Raw genomic sequence first — 21130 nt, 5'->3', positions numbered from 1 at the left:
ACTGTGCCGACTGAATTGGCTCCAAGAATAAGAGCACCATTACAGTCTCGTTGAACTTGGTGTATCATCGTCGTAAACCTCGCCGATGTTACCTGCCATCAGCGATACAACAATCGGGAGACAGACCGCACTCCTCTCTCGAGCGCGTCGATAACTCTCCAAGAATAAGAACACCCTGACGGTGTCGTTGTTCTTGGTCTACCGTCGGCGTTTTAACAATCGGTAGACACCGCACCACTCTCCCGAGTGCGCCGGCACCTTGGTCGAGCGGTTCGAGATCTGTCATAGTTTCGTAACCGAAGCGGCGGATATAGAACGGAAATAGACGGTGAAAAAATCGAGGGCAATTTAGGAAGTTAAGGAGAAAAAAATGTATATATCGGGCGGATGGAGGAGATGATCCGGCGATCAGATCCCCTCATTCCGACCCACGCGAAACTACTGGGAACCCTCCTTTTTCGCTGGTCCTTCCCACTGTCAAGTAGGGAACGGAAAATAGGAATTTAACGAACTGATCAACCGATCAATCAATCAACGAGGAGAGGAGAAGGGCTTCATCAGTTGGGTGGGATGGCAGTGACGGCGCTGGCGCCAGGGCTGTCTCGGAAGCTGAAGAAGGTGTTGGAGACGCGGACGGACAGCCCCGATCTGCTATCCTCTCTCGCGACCCTCTCCACCTTCTACGCCGACAATACTCCGCAGGCCCGCCGCAACCTCAAGTCCTCAATCGAGCAGCGTGCCCTCGCCATCAATCATCACTTCCTCGATGCATCCCTCGCCGCCCAGCAGGCATCTATCTCTGGCTACTCTTTGCTTTTATTTTTTGTCTATATATACATATCATGATCGCCGTCACTGATGATTGTTTATGTGTCCGATCTCCTCCTGCTGCATATTGCTTAGGCGCTGGATACAGTCGAGGAGGAGGTCAATGCCTTGGCCGAATGTTGCGACCAGTAAGTATTCTGTCAATATTGGGAAAGGAAAGAAAATATAAAAAAACAAAGATCTAGTACCATTAATTGTTAAATCCTGCTAATCTTTCGTCAATTAGGCAATCGCATGAGATAGCATACATCAAAGTCTTTTACCATGCGATTTGTACAAGATGTATGGCCCCGCTTAATATGGTCCTAATGATCATATGCGGTGTCAAGTGACAAGATCCACATCCTCCCCCTTCCATATTTTCTCTGAACAGATCACTACCTGTCCACTGCTAGCAATTTTTTCCTGGTTGACATGGACACTAACACCAACATTGTCTGGATGCTCTACCACATAGTCCTCATAATCAAGTGTAAATTGATTTCTCACAATTATTACACCGAGAAACTGGTCCTCCTCCATCTTGAATGAAGGAATGATATCCAACCTGGCTAAGAAGATTACACGTTTGACAAATGCAATTCTCAGGCTTCCTGCTTAATGGTTCTATGTGTTAATTTCTTTACTAGGCTCAACAAGGTGAAGGATGAACTATAAATGGTGGAATGGGATCTTCGTGGACATGTCAGTAGGTGTCAGAAGTCCTATAAGCACCTGATCATTTTAGAAGACCTATTTTGTTTGTTGTTGAGACATGCATTCATTTAGGTTGTGCCTGCAGCTTTTTGCACTTGAAGATAGAATGTCTTTGCTAGATGGAACTCAAATCATCAATGGAAGAATTTCTTTTTTATTCAATTATATATCTAAAGAAGCATAGCTATAACTGAGGAATATCCCCAGAAGAATCATTTTTGTAGTTTGGTCTAGTTACAGTATCTATAATCCATCTTGTTCATCTGTCTACATTCATGCCTCTAAACCATGATTGCTTATCTCCTCTATCCAAGACTATTTTGCTCTCATATTTCTCTATAGGAGACTCTTTTTTTTTTTGTCCCCTTACCTGTTCTATATCTTAAGCTTTCCTATTGAGGTGCAAGACTTGTATATTATTTCTCCCTAGTTTTCTTGCTAGAGCATCTTAGATTTTGTACAGTTGCTTTTGTGGGCAATTCAAGGTTGGCTATTAGGCATGATAGTTAGGTTGCTTGATTATAACATGTGTCATGGAGTTGAATCATGGAAGTAGCCAATTTGACTAGGGGCAATGTGCTGTTCATTTGACCCTTCTTGTAACCTATAATAATGGGAGCCTTGCATGTGGACTACAACTTTTACTTGGCTGTTTGTTGTAGGCAGTTTCCTTGGAAAGAAACTAGGCATTTGCTTTTGAACATGTAAAGAAAAAGAAAAAGGCCTTATGATCTTATGGAATATGGGCATCCAATCAAGGCTTGTAGGATCAGGATTTTGATTGGGATTAACCTTGGGACTAAGGATTTCCTTCTAGGGTGCAAGCATCATATCAGTTACAACTCAAATTGGTTTGGTACACAAGTATAGGCAGTATATATTGGTTGATGCCCTTGCTTGATTGGAAGAGAAAAGTAAAAAAGAAATTGAGGAGAAAAACCAAAATTATTGTACTCTTTCCTATGGATTAAAAACCTGATTGAACTAGGCCATATCGATCAGTGTTTACCTGCCCTACCAGAAAATGGGATGTGGATTGGGTAATTATGCAATTCGGTCCAAAACCAAAATTTTAAATATTGGTTTTGCCTAAACTCGTCCTCTTCTAATTATTCTCCATCTCTTGGCTCTTTGCTATTTTGGAGCTCAAGGCTCATTCTTATCTATCTCTCACACACATACACAGAGCATTATTTTTAGAAGTGGTAAGAACTTTATCTATTATTTATATTTTTTTGCTGTTTTATTCTAGTCTTCCTTTTTCGTGTAATAAGGGGCCTAATGTTGTTTAATTGTTCTTTCTAGTGGTGAAAACATGTTGTTTACATAAAAGTGATGACCATGCTTCAGTGCTGAAGAGTTCTAGTTAGCTTCTTCTAATAGATTTATTGCTGCTGAACAAGAAATTTTTAAGGAACACAGTGCATAGTGCAATAGTAGATTAATGAATTAAGTCACATACATGAGTTTCATGGTAGAAAGCTGCGTATCTGATTCTTTGTAATGGATTAGCCTATGTTACATACATGAATTTTAAGGTAGAAAGCTGCATACCTGATTCTTAGGAAAAAAAAATTTAATGCAACCAAGATGCCATAGGAAACAAGATAAAGATGGGAAAATAATGGTCTCAAGTGCTACCAGTTTGAGAAATAATTTCTCTTCATTCCACATGTTGAGACAATTGTAAATTTTTGCTGACGAAAGCATGTTTCTGAACTATCTGCTGCTTTTCTTGTCAGTGCAAGTATTATGTGCCTTTTCGTCTTATCAGGTCTGCATTTTTTTCCATTTCAAATATTATGCCTATGGGGTCATATTGTCAAGACTTTATTCATGCAGGATTGCAAAAGCATTGAGCGGCTGCAGCGAAAGTACAGGGGATATCATTAGTACCACAGAGAGGCTAAAACAGGAACTTGAGCTAACTACTCAAAGACAAGAAATCGTGTCATGCTTCCTTCGTGATTACCAGCTTTCTAATGATGAGGTACTTATAGAAGCCATAACATGCTATACCCTATCTGAAGTTATAGACATCCAACAACTGACCTTATCGAATGGTTATCCATGTTGACACGAGCCTCATAACTGCAGATTAATGCTTTAAGGGAAGAAGAACTTGGTGAGAATTTCTTCAAGGCACTTGTGCATGTTCAAGAAATTCATGCCAACTGCAAGATACTGCTAAGAACACATCACCAGGTAGGATCACATTTTTGTTTCTCTGGAGTCAACTATGAATACCATATTTCTGCATTAGTCACTTTACAGAGATCTGCTGCTCTCCGGAGAGACTTAGTATTTGTTGCTTTAGTTGTCTGTGTGTTTTTGTGTGTGATAAGAATTAAAAAAAGCTGACAAAATTTGTTGAAAGGGCGTGAAGGTTGACTATATCATCTAATATAACTTCTTACATCAGCTATTACCCTATTTATTAATGTATAGACCATCATGTAGCTGTATACTTATAAATTGTCTCATGTTCGTTGGAACTGAATGCAATCTAACTTTTATCCTTGAGGCAAAGCCTGTTTGTTTATGTTCTCCAACAATAGCTTTGTGTGCTTCATGACAGTAAGAAATCTACAAATTCAATGAGGTGTTTTTAGTTTTTATTCTTGAAAATGATGAGTTTTAAGTGTAATGAATATGCAAACTGAAATTCTTTTTGGTGTTTCAAGTCTCCACTGACATTGCTTAGTTGCTTGTTCTCAACAGCTAGACTCACCTTTCAGTATACACCATCAGCATTGCTAATTGTAAACATCACAGTTGAATATCCATCACCAGAATTTTTATTTTATTAATATATTAGGATGATGTTATGTTAATTAGAATATCATATGTTAATGCTTTTACATAATTATGTAACTAATATAATTAATAATTTTTAATGAATTATTGTAGTTTCATTATGTGTATGTTTGTTGCAATCTATTTTGTTACTGTAGTTTTATTTTATCTAACTGGTTGTTATAATTTAGTTCCTTAATCTGCTACTTTTGTATTTTGTTATGATCATAAAAGGCACTAAAGCGGGGGGTGAATTAGTGCTTTCGAAAAAGTTACGATTTGAAAACTTTCGTTCGAGTAAACCCGTATCAGAAATACGTTTAACTTGGAATGTAAGTAAAAGTAGTGAGCAATTAAATCAGTTAGTAATTGCAAGAAAAAGCATAAACAAAACTGCAAACCAGATTTATAGTGGTTCGGTTGTACCAACCTACACCCATTTTCAATTCCTCTTCACTCGAGGTCATCGGCTTCCACTACCGATCTTCTTTTCAACGGGCGAAGATTAACTACCCTTATTACGACTCTTTATTCTTTTCACAGGCTTATGAGAGAACCTTTACACCTTTCTTTTACAACAAGACCTTACTTCTCCCTTAGAAAGACTTCTAAACTCTAGGAGGAAGCGACTCAACACTAAGAGTTTACAACAATTTTATCCTCAAGAATTCTTTCCCCTTTCTTGTTGGATTAAACAAGAATGAGTGGGGTATTTATAGGCCCTAATTGGTTTTAAAAATAGAGCCAAAAATTTAAATTTTCGAGTTTTCGGGGTACCGACGGTACCACCGCCTGCGACCTTGTGCATTGGCAGTACCATCGCCAGTTTGAACGATACCACTGCTTGACACAGTCTAGGAGACTGTGTCTTGGCGGTACCACCGCCTAACACTAGGTGGTACCATCGCTGACCCTAGTGGTACCACCGTCGGGTTTTCCGGAAAAGTACATTTCATACATTTCAACTCACAAGCGGTGCCACCGCCTGGCCCAACTTCAGGTCACTAAATTGGCATTGCAATAGGTCCAATTCGGCCCTGATTCATGCCCAATAGGCCCCTAATTAAGTTGGTATGGTTACACCTAAAACTAAATTAAAACCTAAACTACTTCGATCAAGATACAAATGATTACAAACATGAATCCTGTGTTATCCGACATGTCATTGGTTCATCCGGTGCTTCATCCGAACCTTTGGCGTATCGTCCTCTCCTTCGGTATATTGCTTGATCCATCGACATGTTGACCTCCCGTAACATCCGATCTTCTTAGCGTAATGCCCGATCCTTCTAGCCCAATGCCCGAACTCATAGCACGAAGTCCATCTTCCGGCACGTCGACTAATCCTTCAGCCCAACATCTAATTCTCCTGCTTCAATCGATTTGCCTTTTTATAATCGAAGTTAGTCCTGCGTCACTTAAACGCGCATTAGATCTTAACTTCATCAATTGATTTCATCATCAAAATTCGAGATTCAACAATCTCTCCCTTTTTGATGATGACATCCAATTGATGACGGAGTTTTAAATAAACTCCCCCTGTCTATATGACACATCGAAATAAACTCGAATTCATAAAATGATAACCTCCTAGTCATAATATCTTTGAATTCAAGTCGAAACAATTTTAATCATGAATCATAGTTATTATATGTAACACATCATATTAAAATAATCATTACTTCGTATGCATATCATTGCATACATCATCATCATAAAATCATGAGTATTGCATGCATAATTTCAAATCATCAAGGTATATCATAACATGCATGATTCCAAAACATTAAAATTTCAAGTCATTATAACTTCTCTCCCTTTGTCATCAACAAAAAGGAGAGTGCAAGTCTGCAAGTTTTTGCTTCTTTTTGAAATGTACAAGCTAGCAATTTTTGTTTCTTTTTGAAGATGTGTAAGCTAGTAATTCTCTCTCCCCTTTTGTCATTGTCAGAAAAAAAAGGGAAGGATACAATGGTGTAACAATTTACATCAATGTTCCAATCATCACATGAAAGATCAATTTGATGATGGGGCATACAAGTCATAAATAAAAGAGTATATAAATCTCAATATATGAATACCGAAAGATCATGATTCATTTTGATGAATCTCTTCTTTAGTAAAAAGAAATCTTATGAGATCAAATAGTAAACGATCTTGATTCATACAAAAGAAATCTTAAGTCATGAATTCCAAGAAATCAAGAGAAAAATCATGATTCATTTGTATAAATATTCTCTTTAATAAACAGTAAAAAGAATTATAGGAGAATAAATAATAAAAGATCTTGATTTATATAGAATAAATCTCAAGTTATAAATATCGATAAATCAAGAGAAAGATCATGATTTGTTTGGATAAATATTCTCATTAAGAAACGAAAAGAATCATCCGAGAATAAATAGTAAAAGTTCTCGATTCATATATTTGAATAAATATTTTTCAATGAAGAACGAGTTTGAACATCTTTTGATGTATCTCCAATAATTAGCTCCTTAGGATGTGCATCTACATACTTCCATTTCTTGCGTAAGGATTCTTTAGAAGTAGATGTATCAAAGTTGTTTTTGAGAGAAGAAATCAAATTATAAAATTTAAAATCATTATTAAAATCATTTTCTTAGTTTAAGAGATTCATAAAAAAATCATAAATAGATTTATTAATCTCTTATTGAAAACACAATAAGCTTTAGAGATAGAGAGATTTTCAACAAAAATGCATTTATCTTTTAGTTTCAATTTATATGATTGATTTTATACTAGCATGCCCTAATCTTCTATGCCAAAGCCATGCATCATCGTTTAAAATTGAAAAACAAGTTTCGTCATGACAATCATCAAGATCAATAGTATAACACATTAACTAATAAAACATCTTTAATCAAAAGATTTGATTTGTTACCAATAATTTTAATTCCAATGATCTTTCCTTTATTATTGTTGTTTCGGCTAGAGAGCTTTGTGAAGTGTGTTAGATCTCCGGTCATATACCTTGAGCATCCACTATCAAGATATTATTTTTTGCTCCTAGCTTTTGATTGTAGACATATCTACAAGAAAGATAGGTTTGTTCTAGGTATCAATTTAACTTTGAGTCCCTCATGATTAGATCTACCTATCTTAACTATTGGTATTAAGTCATTTATAGTTCCTTTAGGAACCCAAACTAATTTATGAGAGCTATATTTTTTAAATGAACGTTTATAAGCATAATGTCCACATCTACCACAAAAATTACATTTAACTTTAGGGGGAACATGTAATGTGAGTCATTTAACAAATATAGTTGGCTTTTGTTGAATGTTACTTACAAAGTCGATTCCTTCCTTTCTACATAGATCTTTATTAGCAAGAATCATGTTTAATGGTTTGTTATCAATTTTAAAATTTTCTAATGTTTGTTGTAATAATGTATTTTCCTTTTTGAATGACTCTTAACTCTTCACATTTAGTACAAGGTATTGACAAGCATTTATCATACTCATTTTTTAAATTATTAAATTCATTACAGAGACATACATGATCCTTTTTTAGTAATTTATATTTCTTACCAACTAATTTAAATTCGTCATACAAATCATGAAATGCATCAAGTAATTTATTGTAAGGTAAAGACATTTTAGGTGAGGCATATACCTCATCGTCGAAAGTCATAAATGCATAGTTCGCCACTTCGTCTTCATTGGTTTGCTCTTCGTCTTCATTAGTTTGTTCTTTGTCTTATGATGCACTTGATTTGTCCCAAGTCGTCTTGAGTGCTTTCTTTTTCTTTTGTGCTAGTAGCTTCTTCTTTAGTTGTGGACACTTAGTTTTGAAGTGCTCTGGCCTTTTGTATTTATAGCAAATTATTGTATCCTTTTTAAGTTCATTTTTATATTCTCATTTTGTAGAATTAGTCTTGTTCTTTTTTTATGAACTTTTTAAATTTTCTTGTAAAAAGTTCTATGTCATAATCATCACTTGAGCTTTTGCTCGAGTAGTCTTCTTTGGTTCTAAGTGTAATATCCTTCATGTTATTTGGAAGGTTGTTCTCATGTTCGTCATGTGCCTTGCAAGTCATTAATGTTCCTATGAGTTGTTCAAGAGGAAAGTTATTCAAGTCCTTTGTTTCTTAAATTGCAATTACCTTTGGATCCTAACTTTTTAGAATGGATCTTAGAATTTTGTTGATAAGTTCAAGATTAGTAAAACATTTACCAAGAGCTTTTAAACCATTGATAACATCCGTAAAACGGGTGTACATGTCACCAATGGTTTCGCTTGTCTTCATTTTAAATAATTTAAAACTATGTACCAAAAGATTAATCTTATATTCTTTTACTTTATTTGTGCCTTCATGAGTAATTCCAAGTGTGTGCCAAATATCATGTGCAGTTTCACATATAGAAATACGATTAAACTCATTTTTGTCTAAAGCATAAAATAAAGCGTTCATAGCTTTAGCATTTAACGAAAATTTTTTTTTTTCAAAATCATTCTATTCATTCATTAGTTTAAAGGGTTTTTGAAAATCAAACTCTACAACGTTTCATAGATCAAAATCCATAGAAAACAAGAAAATCCGCATTTGTGTTTTCCAATACATGTAGTTCGTCTCATTGAACATAGGAGGACGAGTGATAAAGTGACCCTTTTGATTGTCGATAAAAGCCATTTAATTTCTCTTGAGTATTAAACTAACTGAGAGAATCAAACTTTAATACAAACTATTAGGATCGTAAAGGCACTGAGAGGAGGAGGAAGGGGGGGTAAATTAATGCTTTCGAAAAAGTTACGATTTAAAAACTTTCATTCGATGAAACTTGTATCGGAAATATGTTTCACTTGGAATATGAGTAAAAGTAGTGAGCAACTAAATCAATTAGTAATTACAAGAAAAAGCATAAACAAGAATGCAAACCAGATTTATAGTGGTTCGATCGTCCCGACCTACGTCCACTCTCGATTCCTCTTCAATCGAAGCTATTGGCTTCTACTACTAATCTTTTTTTCAACGGGCGAAGATCAATTATCCTTGTTACAACCCATTCTCCTTTTCACTGGCTTAGGAGAGAATCTTTATACCTCTCTTTTATAACAAGACCTCACTCTTCCCTTAGAAAAACTTCTAAACTCTAGGAGGAAGAGACTCAACACTTTAAAAGAGTTTATAATACTTTTATCCTCAAGAATTCTTCCCTCTTTCTTGTTGCATCAAGCTAGAACGAGTGTGGTATTGATAGGCCCCAATTGGCTTAAAAAATGGAGCCAAAAATTCAAATCTTCGGGTTTTCGAGGTATCGGCGGTACCACTACCTGCTACCCTGAGCACTCACGGTACCACTGTCAGTTTGGGCGGTACCACCGCTGACCTTGACGATACCATCATCGAGTTTTTCGGAAAAGTATATTTCGTACTTTCCAGCTCACAGGCGGTTCCACCGCCTGGCCCAACTTCATGTCACTAAATTGGCCTTCCAATAGGTCTAATTCAGCCTTGATTCAGGTCCAATAAGCCCCTAATTAAGTTGTCATAGTTATACCCAAACCAACTCAATTAAAACTTAAACTACTTCAATCAAGACACAAACGTTTACAAACATGAATCCTATATTGTCCAACATGTCATTGGTTCATTCGACGCTTTGTCCGAACCTTCGGCGCATCGTCCTCTCCTTCGGTGTATTGCTCAATTCATCGACATGTTGACCTCCCGCAACATCCGACCTTCTTGGCGTAATGCTCGATCCTTCTGGCTCGATGCTCGAACTCATAGCATGAAGTCCATCTTTCGGCACGTCGATCAATCCTCTTGTCCGACGTCCAATCTCTGACATGATGCTCTCCGGCCTAAAGTCTGATTCTCCTGCTTCAATCGATTTGTCTTTCCATGATCGAAGTTAGTCCTGTGTCACTCAAACGCTCATTAGATCATAACTTCATTAATTGATTTCATCATTAAAATTCGAGATTCAACATATTTAATATTTATTCTTAATATCAGTTTACTAAAATTTTTATATGTATATATCTTTATGGCTTATGGAGTTGTTGTTGTTGTATATATCTTTATGGCTTTGTAGTGTATGCTTACATTAATTTAGCTGCTTTATCTTATTTTTTATATTTAATATTTATTCTTGATTTCAACATTACAACATATTTTGTTAGACTATACTTATATTGTTTATATCAACATATTCTTATATATATTTATGAAATAGATGATGATTTGCTAATTATCTATGTTTGTTTTAATTTAAAACCTATCTTCTTATTTTAATTTAGATTTTCTGAATTATATCCTTTTCATTTAGTATTATATTTATCTTGATCATATATTTTAAGTTGTTGTATATTAGAAATACTTCAAATTATATTTGAAGTTGTAATTTATTTGTTGTCATCGCCAAACAATGAATTATTACTAGCTAACCACCATCATTATATATCAAACCAGCATTTTAATCAGTTGAATGGTTGTTGTTGGTACTCGCCAATGAATTTTGAGGATGTTGATCATAGTCATTGCTTAGTTGGTGTCCATCAACATCATTATCCACCAACTTCTATTGCCTCCCACCACTATCATTGTTGACTATCATCCATATCCTTGCAAACCATCATTATGTTATTCAAAGACCATTACAGGCCAAAGCTAAATGAACTTTTTGTATATATAGTTTCTTAATATCCCAACATTTGGATCCATAAAACATTATTGGTCTCACAATCGGCTTATAAAATCTTCCTTTTAATCTCAAAAGTATCTGATGATCACAAGACGCTCGACGTCCCTCATCATTTTAACTATCTTGTTTTTACTTTGTGAATAATATCTTTATTGATCTATCCATCTTGTTGAATAATTGATCCAAGATATCTAAAATATCTTACTTAAAGTGAGCTTTTTGTCTATCCAACTTAACTATATTCTATTTATTTCTAGAATTACTAAAATTACATCTCATATATTTAGTTTTTGTTTTACTTAATCTAAAACCTTTAGTTTCTAATGATTACCTCCATAGCTTAAGTTTATAATTAATTTCACTTAAATTCTCATCAACTAAGAAAATATCATCAGCAAATAACATATACCAGGGAGGTCTATCATGTAAGTGATTAGTAAGTTCATCCATTATCAATGTAAAAAGGTAAGGACTTAATACGATTCCTTGATGTAATCCTATGCTAATAGGAAACTTACTAGATATGCCCCCTTATGGTTCTAACATTAGTAGTTACATTATCATATATATCTTTAATAACATCAATAAAATTAGTGAATACATCTTCCTTTTCTAAAACCAATCATAATAAATCTCTAGGAACCCTTTCATAGGCTTTCTTTAAGTCAATAAAAATCATGTACAAATCTTTTTTTTTCTTCATATAATTTTCATTAATTATCTTAATAAATAAATAACTACTAAAATTAATCTTCCAAGTATAAAATCAAATTAATTTTCAAAGATATTTGTTTCAGGCCTTGTCCTATTTCTGATAACTTTTTTCCAAAGTTTCATAATATGGTTCATGATCTTAATTCTTTTATAATTTGAATAATTTTATTTGTCACCTTTATGCTTATAAGTTGGTACTGAAAATTTTTTCTTTTCTTCATTAGGCATCTTTTTGAATCTCATGATTTTGTTATATAAGTTGGTTAACCAAACTACTCTCTTACCCCATAAACTTTTTCATACCTCAATTGGAATACCATCAGGTCTCACTCTTTAACTATTTTTATATTTTTCAATGCATCTTTTATTTCACTAGCTCTAATTTTATGAACAAATCTATAATTATTATTTATCATTAAATATAAGACTTATGTCGAATATTCATTAAATAATTTATAAAAATAATTTTTCTATCTTTTCTTAATCTCATTATCATTAATAAGTATTCTTTGATCTTCGTCTTTAATGCATCTAATATTATTTAAATTCTTACACTTTCTTTTCCTAGCTTTAGCAATTCAATATATATCTGCTTCATGTTTAGTACCTGGTTTATTATAAAAATTATCATATGCTTTATATTTTGTCATACTAACCACTTTTTACTCTCTTTTTTAGATTCTTTATATATTTTAAATTGTTTCTCATTTTTATAATTTTATCAATCTTTAAGACATGATCTTTTAGTAAAAATTACTTTTTGAACTTTCTCGCATCATTATCAACTCTCTCTTAAGATTACACCTTTACCTTTAATTTCACCAAGAATTTCCTTTGTTAAGCTCCTAATTATATTAGTCATCATAGTCTAAATAATATTAATATTATCTTCATCTAAGTTCCAATTTGCCTCCCTTTCCATCCTATTATTAAAAGTCTTTATATTATCATCTTTAAAATTTTATCATCTAGTCTTAGTAAATTTTTTTATTATTTTCTTCTTTCATTTTCTATACTAAATATCTAATACCATCAACCTATGTTGATTCATCAAAATTTCGCTAAGTATAATTTTTATAATTCTTATAAATAACTTTATCTACCTTTCTAGTGAGAAAAAAATTTATTTGATTATAGTTGTGACCACTCTTATAAGTAATCAAATGTTTATCTCTCTTCTTAAAGTGAGTATTTATAATTATAAGATTATGTGAAGTTGCAAAATCCAAAATCATACCATCTTCATTTCTCTCCCCATAACTAAAGCCCTCGTGCACCCCTTTATATTCACTATATATTTTCCCTACATAATTATTCAAATCTCTTTCAATTATAAGGTTTTCAGTTATAGGTATTCCTTGAATGATATCATCTAAGCTTTCTCAAAATTCTCTTTTTGTTTGATCATCAAATTCGACTTGAGGGGCATAAGCACTAATGATATTCATAACATCTTGTCGTTTTACAAATTTTAGAACTATAATTCTATCTCTAAATCTTTTTACATCTACAATATTGTTTTTCAAATCCTTATGAACAACAATTCTTACATCACTTCTGTGCTGAACTTTTTTAGTATACCAAATCTTAAATCCAGTACTATTAATCTCTCTAGGTTTTTCCCTTACCTACTGAGTCTCTTGTAAGTAAATAATATTTATTCTTTTTTTTATCATAGTGTACCAATTCTAATTCCATCCCTGAAAGTGTTCTTATATTTCAAGTTGCTAACCTAACCCTCTGATCTTGGACTAACTTCTTTACACTTATTGGTTGAAAACTATAGAGAACTCTTACCTACTTGGTACCACATCCGAGCGCCAATTTGTTCGGTCGCTTTCGGGCGACCTCCTAGCCCATCATTTGTAATTCAGGACACATAAGTCATGAAAATGTCTCGCGTCACTTCCGAGTGACGATCTAGTTCTATACTAAAATCGATTAAAATTCATGTCCATGAGATCTAAAATAGTTTTAAACTAGTTTTCGGTGACCTAACGCAACCCTCCACATTTTTTATCCAAGCTTGGGATCGGTATTGACCTAACGCAATCCTCCCGTTTATAGAGAGTTAAAAAAAAAAAGACTAAAATCCAGCACCCGTAATATCGTCTGTACCAAACCATACCGAGCAATATTATAAACTTTGGCTAATACAACTATTTTCCATGGCCCACTCACCTTGATCTTCTGGCTAGTGCTAGAGATAAAAATTACGTTGATTTGGAAAGTTTCGTTCGACAAAATCGTTTCATCAAAGCCCATATCGGAAAGTAATGAAAGTAATGACTTAGAGTAAATGTAAAGCGTAGAGTGCAGATAAGTAATGAAAGAAAGCAGTAAGGATAGAATACACCGGATTTATAGTGGTTCGGTCGTTGTGACCTACGTCCACTTCCGATTCCTCCTCTATCGAGGTCATCGGCGTCCACTAATGGTCTTTCTTCAATAGGCGAAGACCAACCACCTTTTTACAAAGCTCTTCTCCTTTTCACGGGTTTAGGAGACAACCCTTACAAGCCTCACACCTCTTCTTTAATGATTACAAAGCTGAAGAAAGAGGAGGAGGACCCTTAGCACTTTTACAACACTTTTACACCCCAACACTTAAATATTTTTTCACACTTTTCTGTTCTTTTAGTTACTCTTTCATGCAGAAAGGAGTGGGGTATTTATAGGCCCCAATGGCTTCAAAATCGGAGCAAAAAAATGTCTTATCTCGGATTTTCGGGGGGTACTGGCGGTACCACCTCCAGGTATTCTGACACTGGGCTGTAGCACCCGCCAGTCTGGCGGTACTACCACCCGACAGAGCCTTGGAGACTGGGCTCTGGCGGTATCATCGCCTGACAGCATTAACTGTTGGCAGTACCACCGCCCAGACCACCTGGGAGGCTGAGCCTCATGCGGTTCCACCGCCCACCCTAGGCGATGCCACCGCCTGGCAAGGCTCCAAGTGGCCGAGTGGGCCTTCTATCCGGCCTAACTCAGCCCTGTTTTAGGCCCAGTTGGTCCCTAATTGAGTTAATGGGATTACCTCCCAATCCTAACTCAATCTTGGTTCTAACTACGACAATTAAGGCATTAACTAAGTAATCTTTGTCTGGTATGTCAATCGTTCTTCCGACGAAGTCTCGACAAACTTCCGGTGAACTTTTCGGCATGCTTTTGGCGAACTCCCGACGAACTCTTGGCGAACTCTGGACGAACTCTGGACGAACTCTCAGCAATCTCTCGATGAACTCTCGACGAGCTTTTGATGAACTCCCGACAAGCTCTCGACGAACTCCCGACGAACTCTCGTTGAGCTTCTGGCACATCGTTTGAATCTTCGATATATCATCCGATCTTTGACTCTGGCCCAATATCTGCTTTATGCCTTATCCATTATCGTAGTTAATCCTGCAATACTTATCTCAACACATGGATTAGATCATTTATCAATTGATTTCATTATCAAAATCCGAGATTCAACACTCTGCCCTCGTCACGCGAGCCTAATTCTAACTCAATACAGGGCCAAAGGGCTGATACCGCCTGGTAGTGGGCGGTTCGTGTACCGATCTGCTAGCGAACCGGTATGTACTGTTCTTACCAAGTGGTACGGTATAGTTTTACAAACGTTGCATGTTGATGTAAGTTAATAAGTACATGTATCATCAAATATACTTAGATATAAGTGTATAAAGATGTACTTATTTCAATTCCAATAACCTATTTTCTATATCAGATAATATCTAAACTAAGCTATGGTTATTTATTTTTCATTATTTTAAATTTTATATTAAAATATTTACCAAAGTACTATTAATTATTATATTGTTATAACAAATTATGTGTTACATGCAATAAATCTACTTACAGTGATAGGTATAATAAGACATTAAAAGGAATACTTAGAGTTGATTTTTAATACATAAGTAAAGATATTTTGTTTTCATTAAGAAAATTTTTCATCACCATCATAGGAACTAGAATTAAAATTGACCTACGTGGTTAAGAATACCAAATCTCTTGAAGAAGGAATCAGATTATAAATAACCCAACAATGGGAATTAAAATACTATTACATTTGATTTCAACCAACAGAAAGAATCAATGTTGCTTTTTCCTTTTTGGGTTCTAGTGATGAATTACTCTGATTTAAAGGACAATATAATCCTGATATCCTGTTCTTTTTATTGGGCTCAGAACTTATGGAATATCTGTTTTATGCAGCGTGCTGGATTGGAGCTAATGGATATGATGTCTGTTTACCAAGAAGGAGCCTATGAGAGACTATGCAGGTGATATGCCTTCTGTTATATTCTTAGCCAAACATATAGAGCTTCCAAATCATGCTTAAATATAATCAGAAATACCATTTTGGTTGGTTACCATGCGTACCGAAGTCTGATAAGACTTGAGGATGGATGAGCTGGAAATGATGTCTTTTATATGTATAGATGCTGTGATTAAAGAATGCATGTGAGCATCCTTGTGCATACACTTTCAAAATGCTCAGCTGCAAAATTTTCAGTTCGGCTTCCTGAATAATTGTTTTCATAGGTAATGAAATTTTAGTTAGAAAAGGAAACAAATTAAAGATGTCAAAAGGATCAATTTTAGACAGGGATACACATGAAATTCAAATGCATAAGTGTTCCTCTACTGACAGAAAATAATCTTTATCTGATTATTATTACATATGCAGGTGGGTTCAAGCTGAGTGTAAGAAATTGGGTGATAATGATAATCCTGAAGTTAGTGATCTTTTAAAGACGGCTATTTGTTGCCTTAAAGAAAGGCCTGTTCTTTTCAAGTACTGTGCAGAAGAGGTGAGAATTTGTCTCTGGCTTCATATTGTTTCTTTTTCTGGATTCTATTTAAATGTTTACAATGCCTCTGCCACTAGATTGCAAATATGAGGCATCATGCACTGTTCAGACGATTTATAAGTGCCCTTACACGAGGAGGACCCGGAGGGTTGCCAAGACCTATTGAAGTGCATGCACATGATCCTTTACGTTATGTTGGTGACATGTTAGGATGGCTTCATCAGGTTTGAATCTTCTAAATCTCAACTATATTAAAGAAGGATATTGGTGGACAGTCAATAATTTATAGCAACCTTTGTGTATGCTTCTTTTGATCATGAATGTTGACCATTTAATTTGAGTTCAATGGATGTTTCTCATTTTATCTAGCATTTGATAATGGAACTAACAGATTTTAGCAATACCTATTTTTCTAAAATGTTGTTATTTTTTCTGTGGGAAGGCTTTGGCATCTGAAAGAGAACTTGTACTTGTCTTACTCGACACCGATGCTAATAGTGACACAGATTCTATTGTCCGTCACTTTTCCAAAAGTTCTGAAAGTGATCATACAAAATTTGAGCCGGAGATTACCTTTGTTCTGGATAGAATATTTGAAGGGGCATGTAGACCATTCAAAATAAGAGTTGAGCAAGTTTTGCAGTCTCAGCCTAGCCTTATTATTTCCTATAAATTGAGTAACACATTGGAGTTCTACAGTCACACTGTAAGTTTTTGGTTATTAAGTACGCTCATGGTTATTTCCTTCTTGAGTTCTTTCTTCTACTAGATTTCAGACTTGCTTGGAAGAGAGACAGCTCTTTGCAATACACTTTGGTTACTCAAGGATGCTGCTCAGCAAACTTTCTTCAACATTCTTAAGGGTCGTGGAGAGAAACTTTTAAGGTACCCTCCACTGGTTGCGGTTGATTTATCTCCACCGCCAGCAGTGCGAGAAGGAGTTTCTTTGTTGCTTGATCTTATTGACACCGACAACAGCATGATGGTTCCTGCTTCTGTCAAAAAGCCAGATTTTGATCCTGTGATTACTGCTTTACTTGATCCTATTGTTCAGGTGCACCAGTCTGTTTTTTCCACTTCCTGTACTTTCTTGCAAATTATCAAATGCTGCTTGGAAGTACCAATAGTAGTTCACAAGCTAATCAGGATATGTGATAATTATGGCAACATGAAATTTGTCCTTCAAGCAAAAACAAAAGGTTCCAAATATTTACTTTGTTACTTAAGTTGTCTCTTTATCACTACAATAAAATTTGCTTCTTCTTACTGATGATTTCGTATATGCATTTTTTGCTTATGCTATTATCTTTCAATATAGTATCAAGCTAAGAGATTAAATAGATTTCTGAGAAATGGAACTTTGTATCGTGACTAAATTGCATTAGCGTGGCTGCCATGATTTATAATACCAGATTCAAAACTTTGTTAACCTTTTTTACCTTCCATTCTAGATGTGAACAAATCCTGAGAATGCAGTTTGGAAGTTTGAATTTATGCTGTGGTTCCAAACAAAAGCTTCTTTTATTTAAATTTGGTTGCTTTTGGATCTAAATCTATGTTGTTACTTCACCTAGATGTGTGAACAAGCAGCTGAGGCCCTGAAATCTAAAGGCATGCTTTCAAAGAGAAGTAGAATAAGTTCAGATTTGGGGTCTAGCAGCAGAGATTCTTTGACATTTGATGCAATGCTTAGCAAGAAAACATCCACCTTGACTCAGGTATATGCATGTTGTCTCAATGGTATTCTTGATGGCGTTTCAGCAATTTATGCCATAACCTGAAAATGAGAATATTATTTATCAAGGTTCGCAATACCGTACCATACCGATATTTCGACCTGGACTCGGTACCGGTACGGTACGGTATATCGCTCGGTATACCCAGGTGTACCGAGTACTGTAGCACTGCTACAGTGCTACAGTACACTGCTACAAATCTGTCGGACCGGTATGTACCGCCCGTACCGGGCGGTATGGCTCGGTACGGCAGACCCTGTTATTTATTGAATCTGCTCTTAATATGTATATATAGATTGGACAAGCATCAATTTGCACATATTTTAGTTTCATGCTGGCACTCTAGATAGTTGGTCTAGTATTTTTGTCTAATAGTAACTGTTGCTTGACCATGGTCTGATTTGGTCGTGATGTTTCTTAATGCTATTGATATCTTATGAACTTTGACTAAAAATTCTACCATTGCATATGCTAATCTGAAATTAATACAGTACCACGTATTGAGAAGCCACCAGGAATAAGGAAAAGATCATATAGCTACTACAGCATACTTCATGATAAATTTGTTCACAACCTAACTTTCAGTTAAAGAATTGGTAGAAGTCTGAGAGAATTTTATCTTATGCCCACATGCAGGTCCACTCAACGATAGCAATTATTGAAAAATTACATTTTGGCTTTATTGCATTAGCAACCGATTTCACTGTCTAAATAGAATCAGCAGAAAAAAAGTTGTAGATGTTAAATTAGCATATTCTGTCATACAGCCCCATGAGATTGTCTATATCATGTTGGTTTATGGATCTCCCATTAGATTTGTTTATATGTTAGTCTGATTTTTCTGTTCTTTTGATACTATTTCCATATTTGCCTACGTTAATGATGCATATTATTATATTTTAAACCTTTTTCTTCTATTTTCTTGAAACTCCTGTTCTTCAGAGCATTGGATATTTTATTGAAAAAAAAAACCAAAAAGCCTACTTTTTAAAGTACTATTTGCATGAAAGATCAAAATAGTAATGTGAGTTGGGATTGTTGATATTTTTACCAATTTCTGTACAGTTTTAATCTATTTTTTCCAGCTAATTTATATGATAAAAATCTTGATACTAGATAGTAGGACCGAATCTCATCTTCATCACTATCTTTATCCCAAAGAAAAGGAAAAAAGAAGAAAAAAATCTAGAATATTAGCATGTCCACCGAACCCTTTTACAGCAATACACTATCTAATGAAAGGAAGCTTGCATAATTACCCTTAGCTCCTTGAGAGCAAAAAACTTCTCATGATAGAATTTCTTATGCAAGCTACTGTGGCTCTTAATGGGAGACATCTACATTGAATAGATGTTGCATGAGGATGCTTGGTTTAGTTCAGAATGAAATTATATACTGTTGCATGCTTGATTATCATCATTTTTTGTTACCAAGATTCTGATTGCATATAGACTATCCTGTTAGGTTGTCTTGATCGTGCTTCAGCAAATCCTGTTTCAGGTATAAATTGCTGAATTTCTGTATCTGGTAGAGCTATTCTGACTCCTTTATATTTCTGCTTTGCTGATTATGAGTTTTAGTTATGCTTGTTGCAACGTTTAATGCCTTCTAAACTTGATAGGACTATGTTACCAGCCAATCAATTTTGTTAATGTAAATTGTGGTTAAGGTCATTTGCATCATTTATATGCAAAATATAAAGAAATATCAAGAGCATTGGTGAAGACAGGTAACAAAAAGAAATCCTTAATGTTCCCATTAGTAAGGAAACTCACCCCAATTTCCTTCACTGAAAAGCTAAGTTGAAAATTTAGTGTTTTAGGCCTTAGATGCTCTGGCTACTTATTGGTTCATCAATGACCTTTTTTTATGACACCGAGTTGCTAAATGTTGTTTACATATAATTGTACTTTGTAATTACACCAAAGTCACCTTCTTAAAAATTGTCCATTCGTATGTCACATATGTTCTCAGTATTGAATGTTGTCATAATCTCTCTTGCAGGGTGCCGAAATGTCAAGCACAATATACCTCATCAACTGCTTGTCAGCTATTCAGCAAGCACTCGTAGACCAGGGGGTTGCTGCAAATTATGTGGATAAAATAACCTCTGATATTGACGCGAATGTCAGTATCCTTGTGCAAATGGAAGTAGATGCCATTCTAACGAGATGTGGGTTGTTGAGCAAGATATCTTACATTCAGAACTCTACCAGTGAAGTTGACACTGAGCCTGGACCCTTAGCACAGGCACCTGAGATGTCACCTCTGGTGCTATCTGAAAGCTTAAGGACATTTTTTGGTCTGGTCACTGGAACTGAAGGTTTGCTCCCAGAATTTGAACAATTACAACTTCCTAGGTTGCGTTCTGATGCATCCATCCGTGTTGCAAGGGCACTAGCAGATGGTTATGAGCTCCTCTACAAGGCAGTCGTTGACCCTAAGAATAAATACCCTGATCCTAGGTCCTTGGTGAGACATTCACCAGATCAGATAAAAACCATTTTAGAAATTTGAGGTTTGATCCTGTCATGAGGCTTTTGTCTTTTCATTCTGTAATCTTTTTCCCAGTTGCCAGAGTTTGAGTTTTGGAGCAACTAAATCTTTACAAGGAATATACATGAACCTATTGATAAACTTGCAGGTAATATTTGTGAATTACATACTGTTGGCATGTAACAAACAGAAATTTCGTCTGCCATTCGTGGTGTAATATCCATGGACTTGTTCAATCCCTGTTTCTTTATAGTACTGATGCATCATTCTAGGATCATTTTTCTGCATCTCATTTGAAGCGGCTTTTTCGTCATCAATATCGTGATCATGCCGTTCATGAATATTTCAGTAAACCCTGAGGGGATATACTTTCGAC

The 21130-nt window shown here is 35.1% G+C and overlaps 1 protein-coding gene across 1 annotated transcript; it reads left to right on the top strand.

The window, feature by feature from the left end:
* The first annotated feature begins 404 nt into the window (after positions 1-404).
* Positions 405-20990, top strand: LOC135587625 (conserved oligomeric Golgi complex subunit 6-like). Its single transcript, XM_065079245.1, has 11 exons — positions 405-789; positions 904-956; positions 3367-3514; positions 3622-3729; positions 15924-15991; positions 16399-16522; positions 16600-16746; positions 16965-17228; positions 17292-17576; positions 18097-18240; positions 20263-20990. Exons 1-11 carry the CDS (start codon positions 571-573, stop codon positions 20773-20775), a joined length of 2073 nt encoding a protein of 690 aa, XP_064935317.1. The 5' UTR covers positions 405-570; the 3' UTR covers positions 20776-20990.
* The last annotated feature ends 140 nt before the right edge of the window (positions 20991-21130 follow it).

Source organism: Musa acuminata, chromosome BXJ1-8 (genome assembly GCF_036884655.1).
Source record: "Musa acuminata AAA Group cultivar baxijiao chromosome BXJ1-8, Cavendish_Baxijiao_AAA, whole genome shotgun sequence".
NCBI classification, from domain to species: Eukaryota; Viridiplantae; Streptophyta; class Magnoliopsida; order Zingiberales; family Musaceae; genus Musa; species Musa acuminata.
The sequence above is the reverse complement of the archived record's forward strand: the minus strand, read 5'-3'. Positions and strand labels throughout refer to the sequence as shown.

What these genes read in the sequence shown, in the direction of transcription:
- LOC135587625 (XM_065079245.1), top strand. Translation starts at nt 571, where the DNA reads ATGGCAGTGACGGCGCTGGCGCCAGGGCTGTCTCGGAAGCTGAAGAAG. An exon ending in TGTTAGGATGGCTTCATCAG is followed by an intron (nt 16,747 to 16,964) that starts GTTTGAATCTTC and finishes TTCTGTGGGAAG; the next exon opens with GCTTTGGCATCTGAAAGAGA. An exon ending in TGGAGTTCTACAGTCACACT is followed by an intron (nt 17,229 to 17,291) that starts GTAAGTTTTTGG and finishes TTCTTCTACTAG; the next exon opens with ATTTCAGACTTGCTTGGAAG.